Source organism: Cyprinus carpio, chromosome A7 (assembly GCF_018340385.1).
Source record: "Cyprinus carpio isolate SPL01 chromosome A7, ASM1834038v1, whole genome shotgun sequence".
Classification (NCBI taxonomy): domain Eukaryota; kingdom Metazoa; phylum Chordata; class Actinopteri; order Cypriniformes; family Cyprinidae; genus Cyprinus; species Cyprinus carpio.
In genome coordinates this window covers 71,659-97,419 of record NC_056578.1, presented here as the reverse complement: position 1 = coordinate 97,419, position 25,761 = coordinate 71,659, and the positions used below count along the sequence as shown (strand labels likewise).

Below are 25,761 nucleotides of genomic sequence, written 5' to 3'. Positions count from 1 at the left end.
CGCGCGGGGCAGATGCGCGTGGGATTGAGCTGAAATCATCAGCGTTTTGCTTTTGCTTGTAAAAGATGATATAGAAGAGGAAGCGGCCAGCAGTATGAATATACCATTTATACACGCATTTCTAAACCAGGGTTTCGGTTTCAGACAGCTGCACAATGCTCCAAAAGTGATGGTGCAAACCACTTCTAAACCACTTGTGTGGCCTCATCACTGGCAGTGCAATGCAGTTGCTTCACAACTGGTTTGCTTTGGAACCAATATATCCCTTGGACATCAAAAAGTCAAAAGTTTATAAGTCCATCATAATACATTCAGATGCATTATTATTATTTCTTTCCCCTGCCGGAGAGCACACTGGCTGTGTGTGTGCTGTAAGATCGAGGGGGAAGTGGTTCTGTTGGGGCAGCATGTCTTTAATTATCCCTCGCCCCGTGTAGGTGGAAGTGTGAGTGAGTCAGGGAGAGATGGAGGTGATTAGAAGAAAAGACTCCGACTCAAACGGCCTGTTCTCAGGACAACTCGGACAAATGACCGTGAGGTATGAACGCCATTGTTGGAAAGGTATGAGTGTCATTATTGGACCTGCACATGTTCGACTTCTCTTTCTGTAGCACTTGGGGGCATGTGGGCAGACGACGGAGGAGTGTTGTGTGTGAAAATACCACCTTCTGTGATCAGCACCCACAGGAGGTGATGTGATTGCATATCCATGGCATTTATGATAGTATTCAACAGTTGGGGTCAGTAAGATTTTTTCTTGAAAGAAATGAATACTTCTATACATCAAGGATACATTAAAATTGATCAAAAGTGACAGTAAAGTAATTTGCAATGTTACAAAAGTTTTCTATTTCAAATAAATGCTGTTCCATGAACTCTATTCTTCAAACAAATCCTAAAAAAAAAAATTAAATTGGTATTACGGTTTCAACAAAAACATGGGAAGCAGCAAAGCTATTTTTAACATTGATAATCATCAGAAATGTTTCTTTAGCAGCAAATCATCATATTAGAATGATTTCTCATTAGAATGAAGATCATGTGACACTGAAGACTGGAGTAATGAATGCTGAAAATACAGCTGCGCATCACAGAAATAAATTACAGTTTACAATATATTCACATAGAAAAATGGTTATTTTAAATTGTAAAAATATTTCAACAATTTTACTGTTTTTACTGTATTTTTAATAAAATAAATGAAGCCTTGTTGAGCAGAAAGAGACTTCTTTCTAACATATAAAACCCCATCAACCTGACCCCAAACTTTTGAACTATATGTAATTAAAATAATAAATAATAATAACTACATATCCAACATGTTTTTCTCCATGTGTGGCTCCAGTCATTCTTTCAATGTAAATGTATGGGATTTTTTCACCCTATTTTGTACCATTTTATCATCTGCTTTGTCTTTGCCTACACAAGCACTACAGATTAATCAAAGTAAATGGTTTGAATGAAAGGCTCCTGCAGTTTGGGGATCCGTCTCATTGTCTCAATGTCTGTCATCAGGACTGTGCAGTGTGAAGTGTGTCCAGTGCGGGTTGTTCTTTTTTCTTTCTAGAACAGACCCATGATCACACCAGATACCAGCAGAGGGTTTATGGCACAGAGGTGGGCGCAGCGTCTGCACGTCTCTGAATGTATAAGTGCAAGCGCGGGTGTGTGTTTATACGTGTGACTCATGTTCCAGGAGGAGTGTGTCCAGGCTCAGCTTCAGGGAGACAGTGACGCAGACGCAGACATCGAGGACACGGACAGCAGGTGTGTGATTGACACATACACGCATGCACTACAACGAGTCCATGTCTTCAGCTCGCTTTCTGCTTTGTGATTCATTTTAGGCTCCAGATTGTGGGTTCCCTTCCAGCGAAATCAGCTCCCGGAAGAGGAAAGCGTCAGCGAATCACACGGCAGGGACACAACCGAGAGCGAAGACGATGGTGGGCAGAGCCACAGGACGCACCGCTGGAGTCTACGGCTCAGTCCTCATCGCGCGCATAACAGGACCATACTGGAGAGGTACTGTTTCAACAACAGTGCTTGAATGATATCGCTGAAAAATACATCTTAATTATTGTCTGAAATAATTTGTAACTGTATTCAAAATTATTATGCCGAGAAGTACAATAAATGCAATAATATAATCTAGATAAAATAATGTTTTTCACTGTTTGTTTTCACCAAATAAACTAAAAAAACGTATTTTTTATTTACTTGTACCATTATAAATATACATAAAAATATGCATATCTGTTTATTTTTATTATTATAGTTTTCATTAATATTTTAGACATTTTTATTTTAGATTTTTTCCATTTACTTTTTAGTTAAAGTTTTAGTAATTTGTAAAAATGTCTAGTTTTTTTTTTTTTTTTTTTCATTTTTAGATTTAATTATTTTCAGGACTTCGAGGTAAAAAAAATGAGATGCTACTTTGGACAACTAGCCAAAAGTGTTTAAAGTATTTTTTTTAAAGTTGCATTTATAGTGTTTTAATCTGTTTTTATCTGTTAACATCTATTTCATTTCAAGTAAAGAAAAAAATATATATACAAATATTAAAACAATTTTATACACATATATATATATATATATATATATATATATATATTATATATATATATATATATATATATATATATAGATATATATATACATATAAAATACCACACAGGGACTTAATGTCTAATTAAATCTGTGTTTTGAAACAAATTAATGAAGAAGACAGCTTGAAAGACTTAAAATTGACTGGAATCCTCTTCCTTTCCTTGTTTCTTCTGTCTCACAGGAGAGCATTTCTCAGGTGCGGGCCGCTGGGTAATCTGCCGCTGTGCAGCGCGAGCGACTCAAACCGTCACGGATGACAAAACCCGACAGTGGAAAAAGGCGGAAAAAAAATGGACCCTGACAGTGTTTCCCGTCCCCTCTTTCTCTCCCTGTGTCCTGTTTATCTGCTCATCATCCCTCTCTTCTGTATCCATCATCAATCGTTCTCATGTCATTCCTCCTACCGCTTACAGATACTTGGACATTGCCTCCTTAAAATATCACGTTATAACCCTCTTCACACATATGAATCAATCATTTCTTTTTAGTTGTGTCTACATGCCATACAGTATATTAGACCCTTTTATACATTGTGATCTATTTTAGAAGCTTGAAAAATGCTTTGGTAAATAATTATGAGGGATAAAAAGTCATAATTGTGACACACCAAGTCATAATTATGATATAAGAAGTCAAAATAATTATATACTAAATCACATTTATGAGATAAAAGTGGGAAATTATGACACTATGTCATAATTATGAGATAAAAAACGTGACACTCTAATTAATAATTATGAGACAATTGAAATTTTGACAGTAAGTCGTAATTGAGATAAAAATGTCAAATTATGACAAAAAATCGCTGTCAAAAAGTCAAAATTATGATATAGTAAATCACATTTATGAGATAAAAAGTTTAGACATAATAAGTCATAATTAGGACATAAAATGTCAAAATATGACAAAAATCATAACGAGATAAAAGTAAAAATTATTTTATGCTAAATCACATTTATGAGATAAAAATGAAAAATTATGACACACTTAAGTCATAATTAGGACATAAAAATGTCAAAATATGACAAAAAATCATTATGAGATAAAAGTAAAAATTATGAGACAAATAGTCATAATTTTGACTTTTATGTCCATGATTATGACAATCTTGTGGTGGAAATGTGCTCATGTTATTATTTGGACACCAAAGACATCAAGTTTATTGACATAAAGCACATTTTGGACGCACAACGTGACCAGGGGGTGTAAAATTACAGTGATACTGTACTTAAGTGAGGGAATACTGTGCCAAAAAGATCTTTCCACATTTAAAAGTGTTGAATCATAAAGTTATACTTTTTTAACTAAGGCGTCTCTTCACAAGAACAAATGACTGCAATTGTCACCAAATTACATTTCACATTGAATAAAAAAAATTGGCTGTAAAAAAAAAAAAAAAAAAAAAAAAAAAAATAAAAAGCACCAGAGCTCAGTTTGATTGGCTTAGCACTTAGTAAGATGAAAAAACACTATATAGGCCTATATTTTTATACCCCCCCCTATAATAGAAAATATTTAAGTAATAATACTTGTGAAACATTGACTTGGAAATGCGGAGTAGTTTTTCCTTAGAAAAGTAATAGAGTAAAAGTTGCAGTCTCACAATTACTTGAGCAAAGAACATATTCCCAAATTAATGTTTAAGTATGTTAATGAAGTACAGTGAAGTACTTTAACACCCCTGCATGTGCTATTCAAAAGATCTTAGTCATATGATTAATCAGATTTCTGTATAAATGCCTTTTCTCTTGGCAGAAAGTTTCACGTCTGTATTTTAGAAGTCAACACGCAAATGCATTCACATTCTGTTTTACTTTTTCAGTGTGATGGATATCTGAGTCAAGAACATAAAATGTAGATCAGGATTTTGGTTTTATTCATCAGGGTTTGATGCAGAGGTGTAAAGTGGGCGTTTAAGTGAGTTTTGAGGAGGTTTTTTTGACCTGAAACGTGGAGGATGAAGGTCAAGTTCATCCTCAACTGCTATCATTGCCATAACCTTTTAGTACATTTCCAAGCATTGAATGACTTCACAAAGATTTTTAGAAAAGCTGAGTCACCTACGAAAGCAGCTGAATAGCTATTTTGGAGCCTTGACATCAAGTGCAAAAAAAAAAAAAAAGTTGTTTCAGGGGGGACAAAGAAATTTAACTGAAAGGTTAAGAAAATCATGAACAATAAGAACATTTATGAGGAAAGTTGCATTCATGTTGATCAGTAAAAAGCAGCTCAGACCTGCATCTCCATGAAGTGAATCACTCCTCGTGTCTGTTGAACCCTCTCAGTGTTATCAGAAATAGAGCTCTTATCAAATTCTTCATGCTGTGTGTGTGTGTGTGTGTGTGTTGTGGGTGGAGGTGGAGGTGGAGGTGGAGGGGGGGGGGGGCATCGGGGCCAAAGGCCCACCGCCACATGTGGGCTGAATCTATGCAAACGTCTTTTATTCAAACTCTTTTTGGTATAAATGAGCTCATAACAGTTTTCATTCCTCTTGCTTTTGCCATCTTTCCTCGTGCCATTCATGGATTTGTTCCTCTGTGAAAAGGGCTGTTGTTTGTCTCACTCTGGCTCACTTTAAAGGCGACTGCAGTATTTCAGTCAGTGACTCAACTGAATCTTCAACAGACGCTATATTCACTGACAGAAGCACAAGCGTGAGTCAGGTCAGATGAGTTCAGACAAACGTTTCTCATAATCCTTCATCATTAGTTCATTATCTGAGTGTGAATGTTAACAATTCTCCTCTTATTTTATCAGCTGCATGTTTATGTTGACTATTATCGCTATAAGAATTTACTAGCAGTGTGCATCTGTACCTCAGTCCAGCTCATTTTAGATTTCAAATTTATTCATATTTGCTTATTGCTTTTTTCCCTTTTTATTTTAAATGTTTTCTGCTTGTGAAAATGGTATTGTAAAATGAGTCTCTGTCTAGGTTTTAAGAGAATTAAAAATTATAGTTTGACAGCAAGTCTAAGTGTCTTATTTTGTCTCAAAAACACAACAAAAGTATTTAATGATCATTTCCAGGTGAATATCAAAAGCATGACAAGAACATGTCATATTTCGACATTAAATCAAATTAAGAAACTTTATTTTGCTTATCAGAAAATTAAGCCTAGATTTCAAAATAATTATTTCAGCTCAGCTATATATATGTATGTATGTATGCATGTATATGTATATGTATATAATATGTCAACAGAAAGTCTGAACATATCGTAAATGTAAACAAATGTAATAAAAAAGTGCCAAACATATACACAATTTAACACATGGACATAATAATGAAGCTCAAAATTACGCATAATTTCTACATTTATTTGTAAAATTTCAGCACACCATCAAAACATATTATCAATATTCCTTTCAAACACTCGTCCTTGCAATGAGAGCAAGAGAATGAATCACTCAAGTGCCATTATCCACCTTTTTTTTTTTTGTAAGAGTTTGTTTTAAGTCTCTCAAATGGATGCCATTTAGGTGAAGTTTAAGTGTTGCCAATTTAGATACTTTTTGGGTGTTAATGTATTAATAAGACAGGTAGGACCTTATAGATTCTTAGCATGAGCCTATTTCCTCTGTCTGTCTCTGAGGCCTCTTGGCATCTCCAGCAGGTTTCCAGTCCAACTCCGCCAGTGACATTTACTCCTCTGTTTGTAGCTTTTACAGCGCCACAGGTTTCCATCTGCTGTCTCAACTATTCATGCTTCCCAAACATGGACAAACAAAAGACATGGAGAAGCATAATGTACACATGAGCCGGGATATATCTGTGTGTGTTTCTATTAGAAGGATGTAGCTGGCTATATTATAACATTATGCATTATTCTTCTTTATATGCCTCAATGAAATTATGATTAAAAAAGGTTAAAATACTTAATATGACAGTCTTAGTGTATGGGTCTATACAAACAATAAACAGAACAGTTATATGCTATTCCAATTGAAAAAGCATTAAAACAAAATAAATTTGCAATTTTAATTACAAAATCATTTAAAAAGAGAGAGAAAGCAAGAAAAACAATCTTCAAGTCTATAAATTGCTTGTTTCTATCTGCCCTGGGCTCCTTGACCTAGATAACATTCCCAGGCTGTGGAGGAGAAACATGATTCTACTGACACAATCAGAATTTAATGCCTCAAGGAATCACATGCTCCCAGCACTCGCTCCAAAGTTTCTTATGGCCCAGAACTGAGCCAGAGACGCATTTAAGGGCAGGACCGGGAAGAAGTTGTGCTTATAAAATAATCTCGGCACAGTCTTGAGTTTGTGGAAAGGGTACTGGTCCAGCATCAGGGCAAAAGGTCATTTCTTTCAAGATGTTTTAGGTGTTGTATGAGTGAGCACTATGGATTTCAGCACTATAAACCAAAAGTAACATTTAATGCGTCAGATTAGGTGCATTATTTTTGGCTTGGGAGACATTCTCTGCCATGATGTTCTCAAAGTCGACACAAAATGGCTTTCTGTCACACTTTTGCTACTGTGAAAGAGCGAGGAATGAGGAAACACAGAATAAATACAGACAACAGTCTTTAATAATCCAAACTGGGGAAACACGGAGCAAGCAGGAACACACGTAGCACAGCGTTGACGTTTAACACCAAAAAAGTAAAAAGGCACAAAACAAACTATACACACCTGGGATCAATGAACACAATCAAACACAAGGGAAAACTAGGTCACGGAGCACATGCACAAGGCAAAACCACACAAACAGTACAACATCATGACGGAAAACACAAAAAAAAAAAACAGGTCTGTAATCCTGACATATCACCCCCCTCACGGAAGGCGCGTCCTCGCACATTGAAACAACAGAGGGATGGATGGGTGGGAACTTGGGAAGAGGCCCAGGAGGCGGATGGACACCTGGGAGGGGGCCGGTAGACAGAGTCCAGGGAGGGGACGAAGGAGAGAGGAGCCAGAGTGGACCAGACAGAGACAGGAGGGGCTTGGAGCAGGCGGTGCCAGGTGAGACCCAGGCCACAGCCATAACAGCGACCCACAGTGGAGTGGCGCAGCCAGAGGAGTGGAGTCCTGAGGCACCAGATGGTCGACAACAGACCAAGTGGACTGATGGGTCATGGCGGAGAGGAGGGAGCTAGGAGCCATGGCGGAGCCGACGGGTCGAGACGGAAGCAAGGGATTTTCCAGCCACAATGACGATGGAGACTAGCAGACCCGTGGGTGGGGGAAGCAGGAGTGGGTGGGCATTTGTGAGCCTCCGGACTTTCAGGGCTGGTGTGTGCTGCCCACACAGACCAAATTGTGACTCCCAGCACATGGAGTGTGACTAACAGGGGAACGACAGGGCTGAACTTAGGAACTGAGTCTCTCTCTGAGCCGGACGTGGAAACAGGAACCCTTTCTGGGCTGGACTGGGGGACCGGAGACCTCCCCGGGCTAAATTCAGGAACGGGAGCCCTCTCTGGGACAAACTCAGGAACAGGAGCCCTCTCTGGGCTAAACTCAGGAACAGGAGCCCTCTCTGGGCTAATCTTAGGAACTGAGTCTCTTTCTGGACAGGACGGGGAAACAGGAGTGACTAAGGGCTCTGAACAATGAGGGAAGAGAGGGGGCAAGTCAGTATCCACAACCACAGCCTCTCCTTTAAAGTCCAGCAGTCCCAGATCCAAATTCAGCTCACCCTCAGCCACGGTGCAGTGGGCGAAGTTCTACTCCATGCTCTCACTGTCCACGGCTCTTTCCCCCATGGCAGGCGTGGTTGCTGGTTCTCGCACCTGGTCTGATGTTAACATGCAGCTCTGGCTCCATGGTAATCCTCAGCTCTGTTGCTCCTAGATGCGATGGCTTGTCGGTCGCACAGGCTCCAACCCTCCATCATTGGTGGGCTCTGGCTTCTGCTCCACACAGTGGGGAGACTGTGGGCTGGGCTCTGGGTCAGAATTCGAACTGGCAAGATCCTCAATGGGACAGATGTGAGAGGCGATCCAATTCTCACCAGTATCCACTCCACAAAGGTGGCGAAATCCGCTCGAGGACCATCTTTGGATGACAGTGGTCTGCAGGCAGGATTCAGGCTGGCATTGTAGAACGAGCAGAGCTTGTTGTCCAAGTAGCTGGTAATATTTGCCAGGAACAGTCTGGTATGGTCCCCGAGCGATCTTTCCCCCTGCTCCAGGGTGAGGGATGATTCTGGGTGGCTGGGGACATCCATGGGGGAAACTATGAAAAAAAAAAAAAAACACTGACTCAAACACGGAAACAAAAACAGAGTGGAGATGCAAATAAAGTTTTTGTAGGTCCAGTGTTCTGGAACACTTCTGCTACTGTGAAAAAGTGAGGAACGTGGAGACATGGAATAAACATAGATGACATTCTTTAATAATCCAAACTGGGGAAACACATAGCAAGCAGGAACACACTAAGCACAACATTGACGTTTAACACCGGACAGGAAACAAGGGGCAGAACACACTTTAAATACTGAATACCGAACTTAACTAGGGAATTAATGAGACACACCTGAGCTCAATGAACTCAATCAAACACAAGGAATAACTAAGTCACGGGGAGCACATGGGGAGGGAAAACACAACAAAACAAGTCCGTAATCCTGACACTTTCACAGCCTATTTTACTTTTTTTTTGTTTATTAAAACCAAGTGAAACAGGAGTTGAAGAATAAGAGACATCATCTGAGAATGCAATAAAATACACTTAAAAATGGTGCTTAGTTAGAAAAGAAATGTACAAAAAAGTATGAAGGGTCAGTTCTGATGCTGGGAAATTGATAATAAAGGGTTTGGAAAACACTATCAGATATCAGACTATCAGACAAAGCATATCCTCAAATTCATGTTAAAATAACTTGATTTTGTACACACAATTAAACATAAACAGACAGCTGTGCAACAAATAAATAGTTTATTAATCAGCACTAGACACTCATAAATATATAGCATGACTAGACTATACGCAGCCAGTCATTTTTAGATGCTTGAGATGTGATCTTATTGAATGCTTGAGGTAAAAATAGCATTATGTTTTGTGTGACCTCAGGAGACACTGATCTATTTTGCATACCAGACTACAGTACATGATCCCACATTAACAGAGAGATTCAACACAAGTTAGGAAACAGGTTTGATGGAACTTGTCCTGGTTTTAGAACAGAAGGAAGCATTCTGAAGATTTGCTCTTGACAGTAACCTGAAGACACAATGGCAATAGATCAGCAGTGTCTTCAGAGAGAGTGGAGAAGATCCAGAGAGGATGAGAACTCGAGCAGCGACAATGGATGGATGGAAAAAGTAGAGAATGAGAAGAATCCAGGAGAGGAAGATGAATGGACAGAAGAAAAGGAAACAAAGGAGCTGCAAGTAGATGCACAGGAAAGTGGGAAGGCTGTTGATGAAGAAGGATGTAGTGTTAGTTTTCCTTTCATGCCTGCAAACAGTGACTGTGTTTTTGCTATGTGTACTAATAATGATAAAGCCAGTGATGAAGAGGATGCCAATAAATATGAAAACAACAATAATATTGATGCAGTACGCAGTAATACTTTTCCTGTTAACAATGATTATTTAGTGGATGTGTTTACAAATGATGCTAGTGATGATACTGATAAGTATGATGATAAAGAGTATAGCGTTAGTTTTCCTGCTGCATCTGCAAACAGTGATGGTTTAATTGCTGCATGCACAAATACTGAAAAGGCTGGTGATGAAAGTGAAAGTGATGCTGATAAGTATGATGACAAAAATACTGATGAAGAACATAATAGTTTACCTGTTGCATCTACAAAAAGTGAGGGTTTAGTTGCTTCAATTATAAATGATAAAACCAATGATGAAGAGAATGGCAATGAACATGACGAAGATGAATTTAGTTGTACTTTTTCTCTTTTGCCTGCAAACAGTGATGGTTTAATTCCTGCATCCACAAAAAGTGATAAAGAGGATGCTAATAAAAAAGATGAAAATAATGATGAAGAATATAGTAATAGTTTGCCTGTTACATCTGGAAACAATGAAGGTTTAGTTGCTTCACTTACAAATAATGAAAAAGTCAATGATGACAAGAGTGGATACAGTATACATGTCAACATTAATGGAAATGAAGAATATATAAAGAATTTACCGGCTAATCCTGCGCATATTGGCAGGTTAGCTGCTGTGTGTGGACATAATATTGAAAGCACTGATAAAGATTATGATAAATACAACAATATTGAAAATGGCTGTTTTGCTACTGCCTCCATTAGTACCGATGACATTGGTGGTTCTGAAAAAGACTTTACATTTGGAGGTTTAACATTTAGAGATAAAAAACAGCACATGACTGACTCCAGCTCTGAACAAGAACTCATAAATCAAGAGTTAGAGGAGGAGGAAGATGATGATGATAATGAATATGATAGAAGTAGCAGTTTGGAAGATTCTGAAGATGAGGATTGCGAAATTTATCCCAAGAAGCTATACTCTGATCCAGCTTACCCAAGTGCGGTCTTCCAGGCTCTGGAGAACATGATGTTGCATTCGGTCCTTACTGACTTGACCCTCTTCACAGAGGATGGATACCGGTTCCAGGTTCATTCCTTTGTCTTGGCTGCGATCAGTTACCTTATTCAGATGAGACTCAGACAGAAGCCCAAACGAGATCAGTTTATCTGCTTGTGTTTGGGTCCTGAGGTTCATGGTTCCGGGTTGGCAGCAGTGGTGGAGTTTGCCTATACAGGGAACATTGGTATTCTGAACAAAGAAAATATAGAGCGGATTCGGTCTGCAGCGGTCAGCCTGCAAGCTCCAAGAATTCTGGAACTCTGCAAAGTGGAGAAAGAGAGAGAAGAGAATGAGGCAAGAGGGAAAAAAGTGGACATTAAAGAGATTTCTGCTGTGGAACATATGAAAATTAGTCTTCAGCATATCAGACAGTTGTGGACACAGAGGATGGGATGTAACGTGGAGCTTGAAGCGGAAGGAAGAGTGTTTCATGGTAAGACACTTGGAGATATGGCAAATGTTTGAGTTTCCTATGCAAGAAGCTAAATGCTGTCTCCATATCATATACATTTATACTTCTCTAGCTCAAAGTATTAATTCGATGCTTTCTCCATTTGCAAAACTGCTTATAATGTTTTATTTATGTCCCACCTTCATTAAGCTCACAGGGCACTGCTGGCTGCCAGCAGCGACTATTTTAGAGGCATGTTTACCAGCGGTATGAAGGAGAGCCAACAGGAATTGGTGTCTCTGCTGTTAGTGGCAGCTGCCAAGTTTGAAGCCCTACTGCACTACACCTACAGCGGGGCTCTTGCTCTCGGATGGGGCTGTGTGTTTGATCTCACCTGTACATCTCTTCAATTACAGTTTCAGACTGCCTTCTCACTATGCCTTAACTTCTTGCAACAAGAAATAGATGCTTACAGCTGCCTGGATGTAGTATCTTTCGCAGAGTCCTATGGAATGGTGGATTTACTTGCACTGGCCAATGACTATGTCTTGAGGCACTTTCAAGACGTGTCCGTCACTCCAAAGTTCCAAGATCTCCCTGTAGAGAAACTTAAGAAGTACCTTCAAAGTGATTCTCTCTGCGTTCCCTCAGAGTTGACCGTATTCAGAGCAGTCATGTCTTGGATCGAAGCCTTTCCCAGACAACGGGTGAAACTTGCCAGGGAATTGATGGGAACTGTCCAGTTTCCCTTAATGACCTTTAAAGAGTTCAAAGAAGTCAAGTCCATAACATCTTGGCCGAGAATTGGTGCCAAAAAACTATATGATTCTCTCCTTGAGGAGTTCTGTTCCAGTTCTTCAGCTGTTCAGTCAAATTTCAGGGCCTATATGCCTAAAGACACTCTAGTCCTAGTTGGGGGCGAGAGGATCACTGATAATTTTGACAAACGTAGACCCTGTAGGGAAATGTGGTTTAGCAATTCCTTGCAGAACCATGTTGGATTGGTGAAGAAAGTAGAGTGGAGAATGCTGGGAACGTTACCTGAGAAACCAAGATTCAGTCATGGAGTTGGGGTTATGAGGGGCAAGCTTTATGTAGTTGGAGGACGTCATTATTATGGCAAAGCTGATACCATGAATTGCACCTACAGGTAAGATGTGACATGAAGACTCATCTATTTGACCTTGTCCATGGTTGCCTTCTCATACTGTGGACCCCTTGTTCGATCTTTGAATTAGGTACGATCCCATTCAAAACTCTTGGCAAAGGTTGACCGATATGCACGAGAGAAGAGGCAGCTTCACTCTAGTGGTCCTAAATGGTAAAATATATGCTATTGGTGGAGAGAGGGACTCAGAGATCAATATGGAGAGTGTTGAGGTTTACTGCCCCAACACAAATTCTTGGAGGTTAGTAGAGTAAATGAATAGCACAAGAAATGCATTTGTAATTTCAGGAAGAATCTAAAAGGCATGCATGATCAGTATCAGCTGTTGTTCCAGGAACAGCGTTTCTAGAAAGTAATCATTGGCCAAAAACTACCCATATGTAGTTATGTAAGACCCAAACCCTTGCTCTAAACTTTGATTGTTTTTTGGACTTTAGTCAGATTAGGCACCATATTTTTGTTTAAATGAAAAGCCTTTCTGTTTCTTTCTCTCCTACTCCAGTTTTGTCTGCCCATTAGACCAAGCTCTATGCTGTCATGCGGCCAGTGTATGGAATGGTACAATCTTCCTATCTGGAGGCTTTAACAGCCAGTACCAATGCCTGTCGTCCATGACCCTTTACCACCCAGAACAAGGATCCACTTACCTGGCTGAGATGACACATGACAGAGCCCTGCATTGCATGGAGACCCTAGGTGACCGTCTGTACGTGGCGGGAGGGGTTTCGTGCGATGCTGATGGCCATCTGTTAGATCAATTAGCCTGTGAGGTCTATAACCCTGTAGCCAACACCTGGAGTGTCATTATGCCATTCCCAGTGCCTCATGTTGGGTCAGCATCAGCGGTCTTAGAGGGGAAGGTCTATGTAATCGGAGGCTACTGCCAGGAAGACTACACGGATACCAAAACAGTGCATCGCTATGATCCTGCAACAGAACGCTGGGAGAACATGAGCATAACACCAGGCCCAAACACATACATAGCTGCCTGTGTGCTGCCCATACCTGCTCATCTTCGACAATAAGAAGGGAATACCTTGAATATAATAAAGTGTCCTTTGTTACTGCATTGTACATTATCTCAAAGATAAAAAAAAAAAAAAAAAAACCTTCAAATTAAAACATGAGGATGGAAATTCTGAGCTGAATTTCAACTTGGGGCAAAAGACACTTTCAGAAATGATTTGAACAGGTGATTTGCAAGGGAATGTACAATGCATCGAAAGTCTGGATAATCTGCTGACATTATGGCATTATCCCAACTCCACATAAGCCTTTAAAATAACAGCACTTTAAAATGTCACAGTTGTGCACATAGCAATGATACATTCCTGGAAACAAATTATATAAATGATTTGGCATCAAAAATCTCTAATTTTTAATTTTGTTGATCACTTTATTGGTTAAATATTAAATTATCTGAAGTTTTATGCTAGATTTTAAAATTGTTTTGTAGAATGATCCTAGAACAAAGCAAAAGAAAGGAAAATGGTTTATTTCTACTTTGTGCATTCATTTAAGTGCATTATTGTCAACATGTTTTTCATTTTTGTAAACTGAAGATCAAACTGTCACAGATACTGTCAACCAAGCTTAGTTTTTATTTAACTGGTGTTTTGTGTGTGTGGATTCGTAAGGTTACCATCAAGTTGCCATCTAGTTGGAGTTGGAAGAGTACAGAAGGAACTCTTGTTTTTGTCTGTACAGTATATCTGAAATAGTGACCTTTTAATTACATTTATGCACAATTAACACACTGAAGAAACATGATATATTTTCAGGTCTATTTATTTCAGGTCTGACATGATATATTCAACAGTTCTTTCTGAAATTTTACAAAATAACACACACAGAGAAAAATTATACAGAAGTAGAATCCAGTGGGTAAAGCAGGTAGCCTGTGTAAGTGGAATAGTTGTAGTGTCGACCCACAAAGATCCAGGATCTGATCCACAGCCTCATGTGAACCTCCTCACCAACTTCCAGCTCCATCACAGCTCCGCTGGCCATTTGGTCATTTCTCTCGCCAGAATTATATTTGTATGAAGACACAAATTGTGTCGTGCCTTTAAAGACGCTCAGACCCATATCATGGGATGAAAATGCGGAGCCTGAGTACCTAAAGTAATACACACCTTTAACAGGTGCTGTGAAGACTCATGCAACAGAGAAAAGCAAGGATCTCAATGCTGCAAATTAAACAGCGTTTAAAAATTCATTGATGATTTTTTTTTTTTTAAATCACAAATGTCAAACTGAATATGCAGTAACCTGTGACTGGGTCATATGCATTGGCAATGTTGGTTAGGACTTTATCAAAGATGAGCTTAGTCTCTGTACTAAAAGGTCCTCGGTTTGTACTCTCTGTAGCTGACATGGATGCAGTAAATGCCACTTTAGGAATCTTTAAAAGAAAAAAAAATAAAAGGGTTTGTTTAGTTTAAGCAGTCATTAAGAAAATGTGATGTGAATGTACCTTTAATCTGTTTCTGCAACTCCTCAATCAAGCTATTCTGCTCTGCGAGTTCATTGTTAGCAGTGTTCAGATCCATTGTCAGTCTATTAATTGAAGCTTTAATCTCCTTTAACTCAGAGTAGATGTTCACCACAGGAGTCATAATATCCTCATCCTGTGCCAAACACAAACTTAAAAACAAGATTAAGATGAGCTGAAATAAAGCCATGACGACTGTTTCTGTGGTGCTAAAGAGAAGAACAAATGATCTACGGTCTCTGTGCTTCTTATTTGTATAGAGCTACTTTTGGTTAATGATTAAGCATTTTGTTTTTAGATGAAAAATTTCTAGAATTGCACAATTATTCAGTCATTATGTTGTTAGCTAACTGCTCAACTCATATCACAAGTTCAATGATCAAATCCTATAAAAGCAGATTATTTGTTTTCTCTTGATGTTGATGTAAAATATGTTTATGTGCTGTAGGTGGTAGGAATCTGTGATAAAAGATTCAATAAACTCTTTAGACATGTTCTTTCTTAGTAAGTCTATCACCATTCTAAGAAACAAAACATGTATTTTGCAAATATATATAACTGGATGAATCTTTAACCAAAATATTTTTATTTCATCAGAATACACTGCTTCGTTTGAGCATCCATCAATGGAGAAACATTATTTTTGTCCACATAATGGGTTAGTTCAGGTCTTTACTACAACAAACCCAGACTAAAGCATGGCCACTCTACTTGCAAATGTCATTTCATTTTCTTAAATTTTAATGTTTCCATCTCTTTGGTTTCACCCCACGATTCACACGATAGAGAGACATAGTTGGATATACATGACTTGCTACAAAAAGTCGCTTCCAGCAAATTAAAGTCATTAATATTCTCATTAATGTTCTTATTTATATGAACATTAAACTATAGGCAACAAATATCATTTTGAACCTGTAATGCTCAAACAAAAAAAGTCATACTTAAATACAAGTGTCATTGTACATATTTACTTTTGAGACAAAATTGCAATACAGATTTTACAGCTTGGCACTTGTGGAAACTTTTGAAACCTAATACATAGACAACATGCAAACTAAAACCAACACTTTTAAATCAACATAGCCATAGCATACTATTCATTTATGAATACACATAACCCTGAACAGAAGTAAACAAAGTTTTGATACTGGTAGAGCTATCTAGTAAAACAGGGCACACTTATTTTGTAAGGAAATGCTGCAGGCCTATTAAAAACACTCAAACAGCACTCAGTGTTGGTGAGTTTGAGAACAACATTTTTACATTTTCAGTTCTGCTGGGTTACAAATCCCCAGTACCATGGTGCAGTCAGACGATGGCGATTACCAAATATCAAAGTATTCACAATCCCTTACGAAAAAGAAGTTTATTCAAGTGTGCTATTAGTATACTTCTTTTTAACAAAAAAATTGGAAAATATGCTTTTAGTTAACTTTTTATGTACTTCTCAGAAATACACTTAAAATGACATTTAAGTATACTTGACTTATAATTACAAAAAGTCTAAATATACTTGAACTTTACTTAAGTATACTTAATAAAATAAACTTGAAGTATACTACTTTTTGGTAAGGGGTACCATGGTACAGTCAGACGATGGCGATTACCAAATATCAAAGTATTCATAATACATCTATGTAATGGCACATTTGATTTGTTTAACTGCGTTTCTGTACAGTTAGTGTTTTGATACTGTTGGAGAATCCCTTACCTGCAGTCCAGAGTTGTTTACAAGCGTCAGATAAAGATGAAAGCGACGTGACATGTGGCCAATTATGGTAACACGTACTTGAAAATGTGCTCTGTATTTATCCCATCCAAGTGCACACACAGCATAGACCAGGGTTCCTCAAATCTTACCCTGGAGGTCCAATGCACTGCAGAGTTTAGCTCCAACCCTGATCAACCTCACCTACCTGCGATTTTCTAATGATCTCGAAGACACTGATTAGCTTGCTCAGGTGTGTGTGTGATTAGGGTTAGAGCTAAACTCTGCAGGAAAGTGGATCTCGAGGTCAAGATTTGAGGTTCCCTGCCATAGACTGTAAAAAAAAAAGATGGCTGTCACACCTTCTTCTTATTCTTATTCTTTTGGATTTATGGCAGGTTGCGAACCAACTTCATAGGTACATACCGCCACCTACTGTCTTGGAGTGTGAAGAGAAGGATTCGTTTCTCACATAATCCTCTATTCTGTCCATTAATCATGACACACCATCACTTTCTTGCATTGCAAAAAAGCAAAGCTGCCAGTGTCTCAATTATCACTGACATGTTTCGAGGATTTGTAAAATGGGTCTGCACAGTAGTGAGTGAAGAGGAGCTGCGGTTTTAAGGCTCCGCCCACACGGCCCTGAACCTCCTTTCAAGTAGCCGCACTGCTCCAATTTTGGCTACACTTTTCAGGACTTGTGTGGCACACTTGACACAACTGGAGGTTCAGTGCTTTGCTCAAGTCGTGGGTATTGAAGGTGGAAAAGAGCTGTTCATTCACTCCCACCACCAACAATTCAAACCCATGACCTTTGGGTTACAAGTCCAACTCTCTAACCATTAGGCCACAACAGTTGATCAACAGTAAAGATGTGTTCTTTGTCAGTGACATTTGCAGGTGTGGATTTAATGGATTGTATGTACATATCAGCTTCATCTATGTTTACGTTATCTGTGTTCAGTATTGTGTAACAACCCATCACAACAGTACTATGGGTGAAGTACCATTATCACCTTGACAGGGCACAAGCATAATTTGATTCTTACAATAAATAAATAAATAAATAAAAGTTTGAAATTGTTATGTTTAATATAAGAGAATCATTCATTACGACAAGCTCTGTGAAAAAAACAAAACAAAAACAAGAGTCAACAAAAAAAGTATCACATAAACTTATTTACATATCGAAATGTAGCAATCAAGTAGTTCTAATTAAAATGGACTATCAAAGAGCATTATTTATGACACTCAGACCTGCTGCCTATACGTTCCAAAGCAATCACTCAGAAGTGAGTTAACATTTCAGATACTCAGTTCCCTATGCAGACAGCAAGGCATCTCATTAGATTTTCAAGTTACACAAATAAAGCTAACAAACATTTGCTCATCTTATTCTCGTTTTCTGATGTGATTAGGCAGGGAAAGGAGGCATGCACGTACATCTGTGACAGCACCAGGCATCTTTCCCATGCTCTCCCATCTCTGCATCACTGGATCATAGCGATGGGTCAGTCTGGCTTCGCTATAGTCCTCCTGACAATAACCGCCTAGAATATACAGCCTCTCCTCCAGGACAGCAGAGGCCACGCCGATGTGGGGAACGGGGAGAGGAGTGAACACCGTCCAGGTGTCACATACAGGGCTGTACATCTCACAGACCAGTTGGTCGGTGTAGTACTTACGGAGGTTGCAGACTCCACCAGCTACATAGAAGCGGTTGTTCAGGCTCTCCATGCAGTGCTGGGCCCGGTCATGGGTCATCTCAGCAAGGTAAGTGGTTCCTCTCTCTGGGTGGTAGAGGAACATAGACACCAAGCATTCATACTTGCAGTTGAAGCCTCCTGAGATGAAGATCTCGCCTCTCCAGACGGTGGCAGCATGACCGCTCAAGGCTTGGTCCAAAGGATGGCAGAAGCTGATCCATAGGATAGAAAACTCAATATTTAATAGCCCTATTCAATGAATCATTTGTGTCAGAAAGAGAAACACCTGAGACAAAGCTGAAAGAGCAACATTTTTCACCAAACATATGATGCTCCAGAGAGATTTAAAGGTATGTTGTCGTGCTTCTAGGAGCCACTAGGTGTCAGTCAGTTCATTCAGTCTCTGCCTTGCTTTTACGTTTTCACAATAAACAGGCAGTATAAAGTTAATGATTATAAAGGAAACCTTTAGAATTTAACTTGTCATTTTATCCTATTGTATGTTTTCCTCTTACCTCCAGGTATCTGTTTCTGGTGAGTATTTTTCCACACTGTCAAGATTTGTGTTGATGTCTTTGTCTCCTCCGACAGCATACAGGCTGTCTCCACTCACCACCAGCATAAAGTTACTTCTCAGTTCATGAAGGTCTGCCAGTCCTTTCCAGTGATCTTTCTCAGGGTCGTACCTGTTTATGTAAATGTGTTGTTTATAGAAAGAAAAACAATGAGAACAGCTGATCAAAAATTTTACAATTACACCAACATTGTGACACTCAGAAGACATATATATGTATTTTTAGTTAAATGAATAGAACTTATCTTAAAGACCCCATTTAATGATTTATTTGACTAAAATAGCCATTACTTTACCTGTAAACAGATTTCATGGTGTCAGATTTTGCATAGAACTGGCAGCCTCCAGCTACATATAGTTGACCATCAAGAACCCCAACGCCGTGTCTGAATCTGGCCAGATCTGGCATTTCTCCCAGCAATCTCCACTCTATCTCCTTTACGAGGCCTGTTCCACTTCTCAGAGAGTTAGCAAACCAGAGCTGCTTGCTGGGAAGCCGTTGACCCATGTCTGGTTGCAGCTCGTCACCTCCGACCAAAACCAGGGCGTCTTTTGGATGACGTACACGTTGCCGCACCACTCGGTCAGAGATGCCAAATCCAAACTCTTTTAGTGCTGATTTGTAGAGTTCAACTTCGACTTCTCCACTGCATTCCATGCTCAGGTTCACAGCACGAACCTCTCGAAATTCTCGGAAGGTCATGAATGGAAAACGCACTGCTCGCATGAGCTCTTCAGCCTGCGGGAGCCGTTCGGTGGGATCCGCTTCCACCCAAGTGACGACTGCTCGGAAAACAGCCAGCTCTGATGGAGTGGACAGTGCATCGCATCGGAGGAACTGCAGAAGCTTCTCGGCCGGGAGGTCCTGAAACTTTGGGGTGGCAGATATTTCTTGGAAGCGTCTGAGGACAAAATCCTCAGCCAGCTCCAGCAAGTCAGCCATCCCATAAGCCTCTGCGAATGACGCCACGTCCAGACAGTTGTGGATGTCCATCTCCTGCTCCAGGAACTTGAGGCAGAGTGAGATGGCAGGCTGAAACTGGAACTGGAGTGAGGTACAGGCGAGTTCGAACACACAGCCCCATCCGAGCACCAGAGTGCCACTGTAGGCGCAGCGCAGGAGGGTCTCGAGCTCAGCGGCTCCAACTAACAGCAGAGGCACAGACTCCTGCTGGCTCTCCTTCATACCGCTGGTAAACATGCCTCTGAAGTAGTCGCTGCTGGCTGCTAGGAGCACCCTGTGAGCTTCATGAGCCAAAGAATTGAGTCAGCACTGTTTAAGGACAATATTGAAATTTATTTATTTAAACTATCATTGTCTTTTTCTGCGGCTTGAGGGCAGCAGCTTACAAAATGTTCTCCTGTTCAAATTTTAAAACGTTCAAATTTGAGTAATGCATGGATGGAATGAGATCAAAAGGTATAAAGTTTTTGGTGTCTTTTTTTTCTACAGCTTGTTTAATTTTAAACTGTTGTCTTTTTCTACAGCTTGATACAAGTCAAAAAAGAAAAGTTTGTCATTTCCTTTTGTTCAAATTCAGATTTCAAAACATTCCAATTTGAATAATGGATGGAATGAAATCAAGAGAAACCAATCAGCAATATTTTTCACGGGAAAGTATCACTCTTGTTTTTTGTGCAAATGGAATCTTTTATGTATGTTATCTAGTCATGCTTTGCATGTTACAGTTTCAGATTGCTTACCACAGAAAACAGCTCCTTCTGCAACCAGTTCTACATCACATCCCACTCTTTTGGCCCATAAGTCCTGCATGGACTGCAGGTTGACCTTCATTTGCTCTTCTGCTGAGATCTTTTTCAGTTTTTCTTCCTTGTTACCTCCACCTTCCTCCAATTTGACGAGCTCCATGACTCTCTGAGCTCCCAGACTAACAGCTGCAGTCTGGATCTGTGTTATGTTGTCTTTGTTCAGATTGGTGATGACTCCAGTGTAAGCAAGCTCCACCACTGCAGCCAGACCAGAACCATTAACCTCAGGACCCAATCTCAGCAAGATCTCCTTCTCATCTCCATCCCTCTCCCGGAGCTTTTGCTGGATGACGGAGCTCACCGCAGCCATGACAAGCGAGTGAACGTGGAGGCTCAGCCCATCCTCGGTGCTCAGGATCAGGTCCGTGAGGATGCTCTCCATCTTCATCTCCTCCAGAGTCTGGAAGATCTCACTTGGGTAACTTTGTCTATGGTACCTATGCAGTGGTTCATCCTCCTCCATATTATTCCCCTCCGTTTCCTTCACCGCCCCTTCTTTCATTCCTATCCTCCTGTCGTTGTAGGACATGATCCATTTTAGCTTCCTGCTCTCCTCCTCAATCTTCTCTCCACCTTCTTCTATCATCTTTTTCCTGCACTCTTTCTCTCTTCTCCAGCGTTCCTCCCATTCCATGGGCAGATATTTTCTTGTAAATTCCATGAAAACCAGCCGTCAAGTGCTCTGCTGTTCTCGTCTGGGTTTTATTCTTGTTTTAGCAATACTTCTCCTTATTGTCGTTCTCTGTTTACAGCACTAACTCTTGTCGGCGCTCCTGCACTCTGTATTTCCCTGAAGTCAACAACATGCTAATTATAGGTTCTGGGCCAGTAGATCTCATTTCGATAGACCTGCAGCCTTTACAGAGAGGTCACACTCTGCTGCTTTGGGTTCAGATCAGTAATCACAAGTATTCCAAAGTTAGTGTTCATTTTTAGATTAGATTAGATTAGATTCAACATTATTACAAAGCCAATGAAATGAGGCTTGCACAAATGCAATATATAGCTATATATTCAGTGAGTATGCCAGATATAATGGTGTAAGGGTTTTTAGTTTTTTAATTTTTATTTATTTAATTATTATTATTATTATTATTTTTGGCTCTAGAGTTGTCAATTTATTTTGTAAATATTGAGTGATGTTATGACTTTTTAATTATTTTATTTATTTATTTTTAGGCTCAGTATATCAATGAGTGACACGGTAAGCAATTGAATGTTTTTTTTTTTTATTAATATTGCTTGGAATTAAGCATTAGAGTTTGCTAAAATTTTGTCATTTTGTTAAAATTGTATATTTGTAAAAGAGTTAAAAGGGGATTTTTTTTCTTTCTCTCACTTTGTATCATACATAATAATTTTTTTTTTATTCCTATTTCCCTCCATTATCCAATGCGTTTGATTTATTGTTTTATTTTATTTTCCATTTTCCATTACATTTAATTGTTTGAATTCAATTATTTGCTGATTTATTTGTCACTCGTTAATTATTGTTATAAGATATTTAAAATGTAAATTTTATTTATTTATTTATGTATGTGTGTGTGTGTGTGTGTGTGTTGAATATGATGTACTGAGTTGAGATGTGATGTAATATGATTGGAATTGAGCTTGAATAGAAAAGTTTTAAATCAACTCTTGTTGTTCCTTGTCCTATTTTTTCCTATAATAGAACTGATTTAGTGTCATCCCTATGAAGTGTCTTCAATGATTAATTTATTCATAATTGTGGTGGTTTTTACTCCTGGTGCCGAACCCAACATTTTAAGGCCAAATGCTGTCACAATTATTTGTCAAGTTGACAAATCATATAATATGGATTTTTTAACATCAAGTTTGTATGTTTTTATATTTATGAATCCTTTGTATATATATATATATATATATATATATATATATATATATATATATATATATATATATATATATATATATATATATATATATAATTTTTAAACTCTTTTAAGTAACTTTTCCATGTAATCAAGTTCATAAAACTGCATGTATAATTATGCAGGAATGTTAAATATATATATATATATATATATATATATATATATATATATATATATATATATCTATATATATATATATATATATATATTGTGATAAATAATTATGTTTTTAATTACATGTGAAAAACATGTTTTCATCAGGGTTTCCTTTTCCAGAAACCTCAATGCTACATAATACCAGTAACCCAGCAAGCTGATGTTAGTGAACATTTTTCCTTTGTTTACCACAAAGTAAGCGTGCACTTTTCAGAATGGTTCAGATGATTCTTATTAAGTACAGTCACACTGTTTCTGAACTCAATGTATTTATTCATGAATCATTAAAATTGTCATAAAATTAAGAAAAATCATCATGTATCAACCTGATAGTTATAATCTATTTGCACTATTTAGATGGAAAAGAAGATAAGCATTAACTGTGTGTTTACACAGCTGTCTGAATGCTTGTTAATAATATCCAACAAATGAGCCATTAAACACCAGCATTTTATTAAGAAAATTTTCCCCCTCCATTTTTTAAGTCATTGACTAATTTATGAAAATGTTTTCTACATGCAGCACATCATTTCTTGTTTGTACTTTTCTTTGCATTTGAATACACTTTGAAAACCAAGGTCACTTACACAAGAGTACACAAAGTAGACAAGCCCACCCAAATGGGTTATGTGTTCCAATAAATGTAAAAAAAAAATGTTTACTGTTCATAAAATAAACTTTTATGAACTTTTTATGGCACACGGTTCCTTGAAACTTGTATAAACTGTGGAAAAGATTTATTGTGTTCTTTCGGCTTGTTCTGATTGTTGACTCAAGTGCTCTTTGAAATCTGACTTCTAGGAATGGAACTGATTGGCCGATGTCCACACTATAAATTACATATCCTTTGGCTATCCATGTTTTGACCTCATTAAAAGCATGATGATTTCAGTAAACACCACCCTCATGCCAAGATCTGACTGGTTAGATGAGGATGTGGGTGTGTTTACTAAATGCTGCTGTATAGATAGATGGAACAATCGTGATGAAGCAGGTTAACGTTCCCAAAGAAACCACGCCAACAAAACAATGGGAACACTAAACTAAAGTAGCAGATATCAGATGACGCGCAAATGGTTGTACTGCTGGTTTAAATCATCGCCTTTCACTTGAAATCAACAAGGTTCTTTAACAGTAATTCCATATGAAAAAAATGAAATAACTATGGAAGTGTTCTCAGTACATTTTCATGACATTCATTATCTCATTATTAAGTTTTATGTGCTGTCATAATGAACAATTTTTTCATTGATACAGAGTTTCAGTTCAGTTAAATTTTTATATATAGTGTTTTCCACAGTGCAAGCAGGTTTTATAGGGGGAAGTATTAGTGACCAGTGTAAAAACTCCCTTCATTGTTTTAGGAGGAAGAAACCTTGGCAAGATCCAGACTCAGTTAACAACATGTTTAATATTGGGCCAAATGAAAAAAAAAAAAAAAAGATTGTTATTGAATAATCAATTGTAAGGATTGGTGTACATCTGAAGCAATTTGGAAATTACATCTCTTTAATATCTTAATTGTTTTTCTTAGACAGCAGTGATATTAAATGCTAAATTGAGACATGTTAAAGTTTTCCGATTTTTCTTCTTTAAAAGACCCTAGAAATCTCATTTGTCTCCTCTAGAGTTTCAGAAGAAAACTCAATGTTTCAGATTGTACTCAGGTTTGCCAAGATTTGAAGGTTTGAAAAGAGGATGATATCCACTTCATCATGCCTGGGTCATGCAATCTGTGCTGGTCACTGAGGAAATATATCAACTTCGTGCTGTGGATCACAAGATTGTCTTTCACTGTGGACGAAGTGGAGTCCAGCCCAGGGTCGTCACGTGTCCTTCGTCGAATCTACTGGCCGCGCCGTACTCTAATTCACCAGCCATTCCTCACTCAGTGTTACGCATTTTATGGAGGACCGTTTCCTGAGTGGGTTTGAGCAATGGGTCTGTGCTCAAAGTATGTTCTATATGGGCAGTCTCTCGTCGCGCCGGGAGACGGCATCACAGTATGTTAGGGGGCGTAACATTTCCGTCACATGCTTGAGGTATTCAGCCAATCACAACACACTAGATTGCTGGCCAATCAGAGCATACCTCACTTTTCAGAACGATGAGCTTTGTAAAAAAACAAGCATTTCAGAAAGGCGGGGCATTGAGGAGCAACAACAATGTACATTATGTGGAAAATGTGTTTTTTGAACCTTAAACCACATAAACATTGCATTACACCAAATACACAAAATAATGTTATTTTTAGCAATGTCATATGACCCCTTTAAACCTCCAAACCCTCCTCTCAACACAGTCTTGCTCAATAGCCACACTATATTCCTTCACCTTAAACGCATTTCTTTCTCTTTGACTGGAGCCTCAAATGGAGGGTTTTTAAAGGCTCTCAGTAACCAGTATCGCCGGTCTTCACTAATTAACTCAACCCTCATCAGTCAGCTCATTAATGGGTTTTGTATACTACATGTATACTACAAAGTTTTTCTAAATTAATACCACAAATTTTGAATGAAAAAAATAACAATCCATTGTTTTGGCCAGCATAAATTGTACTGAATTAACGAATGAATGCAAAAAACTTACAACATACATGTGACTTGCCCTAATTTGACATTCATGAACAAAACAAAACCTGTCCTAAGAATACAGTTCAACCCTGGTGTTAATGTACTGTATGTCTTCATGGCAAACTGTTCAAATTGTTTTCTAGAGTTTCCTGCTTCTCAAATGAAAGCAATAATC

At 38.5% G+C, this 25,761-nt stretch overlaps 2 protein-coding genes and 1 long non-coding RNA gene across 3 annotated transcripts; 1 reads left to right on the top strand and 2 right to left on the bottom strand.

Annotated features, from left to right (window-relative positions):
- The first annotated feature begins 9,804 nt into the window (after positions 1-9,804).
- Positions 9,805-13,966, top strand: LOC109070885 (kelch-like protein 33). Its single transcript, XM_042759249.1, has 5 exons — positions 9,805-10,331; positions 10,848-11,578; positions 11,747-12,686; positions 12,775-12,945; positions 13,207-13,966. Exons 1-5 carry the CDS (start codon positions 9,805-9,807, stop codon positions 13,727-13,729), a joined length of 2,892 nt encoding a protein of 963 aa, XP_042615183.1. The 3' UTR covers positions 13,730-13,966.
- A 510-nt stretch (positions 13,967-14,476) lies between these two features.
- Positions 14,477-17,256, bottom strand: LOC122145525. Its single transcript, XR_006160372.1, has 3 exons — positions 16,913-17,256; positions 14,976-15,108; positions 14,477-14,823 (listed from the first exon to the last, which is right to left on the bottom strand). It is a non-coding gene; the product is annotated as an uncharacterized LOC122145525 (long non-coding RNA).
- A 702-nt stretch (positions 17,257-17,958) lies between these two features.
- Positions 17,959-21,623, bottom strand: LOC109070891 (kelch-like protein 33). The gene is made up of 4 exons (XM_019087393.2): positions 20,897-21,623; positions 19,489-20,437; positions 19,134-19,304; positions 17,959-18,830 (listed from the first exon to the last, which is right to left on the bottom strand). Exons 1-4 carry the CDS (start codon positions 21,621-21,623, stop codon positions 18,305-18,307), a joined length of 2,373 nt encoding a protein of 790 aa, XP_018942938.2. The 3' UTR covers positions 17,959-18,304.
- Between the last annotated feature and the right edge of the window lie 4,138 nt (positions 21,624-25,761).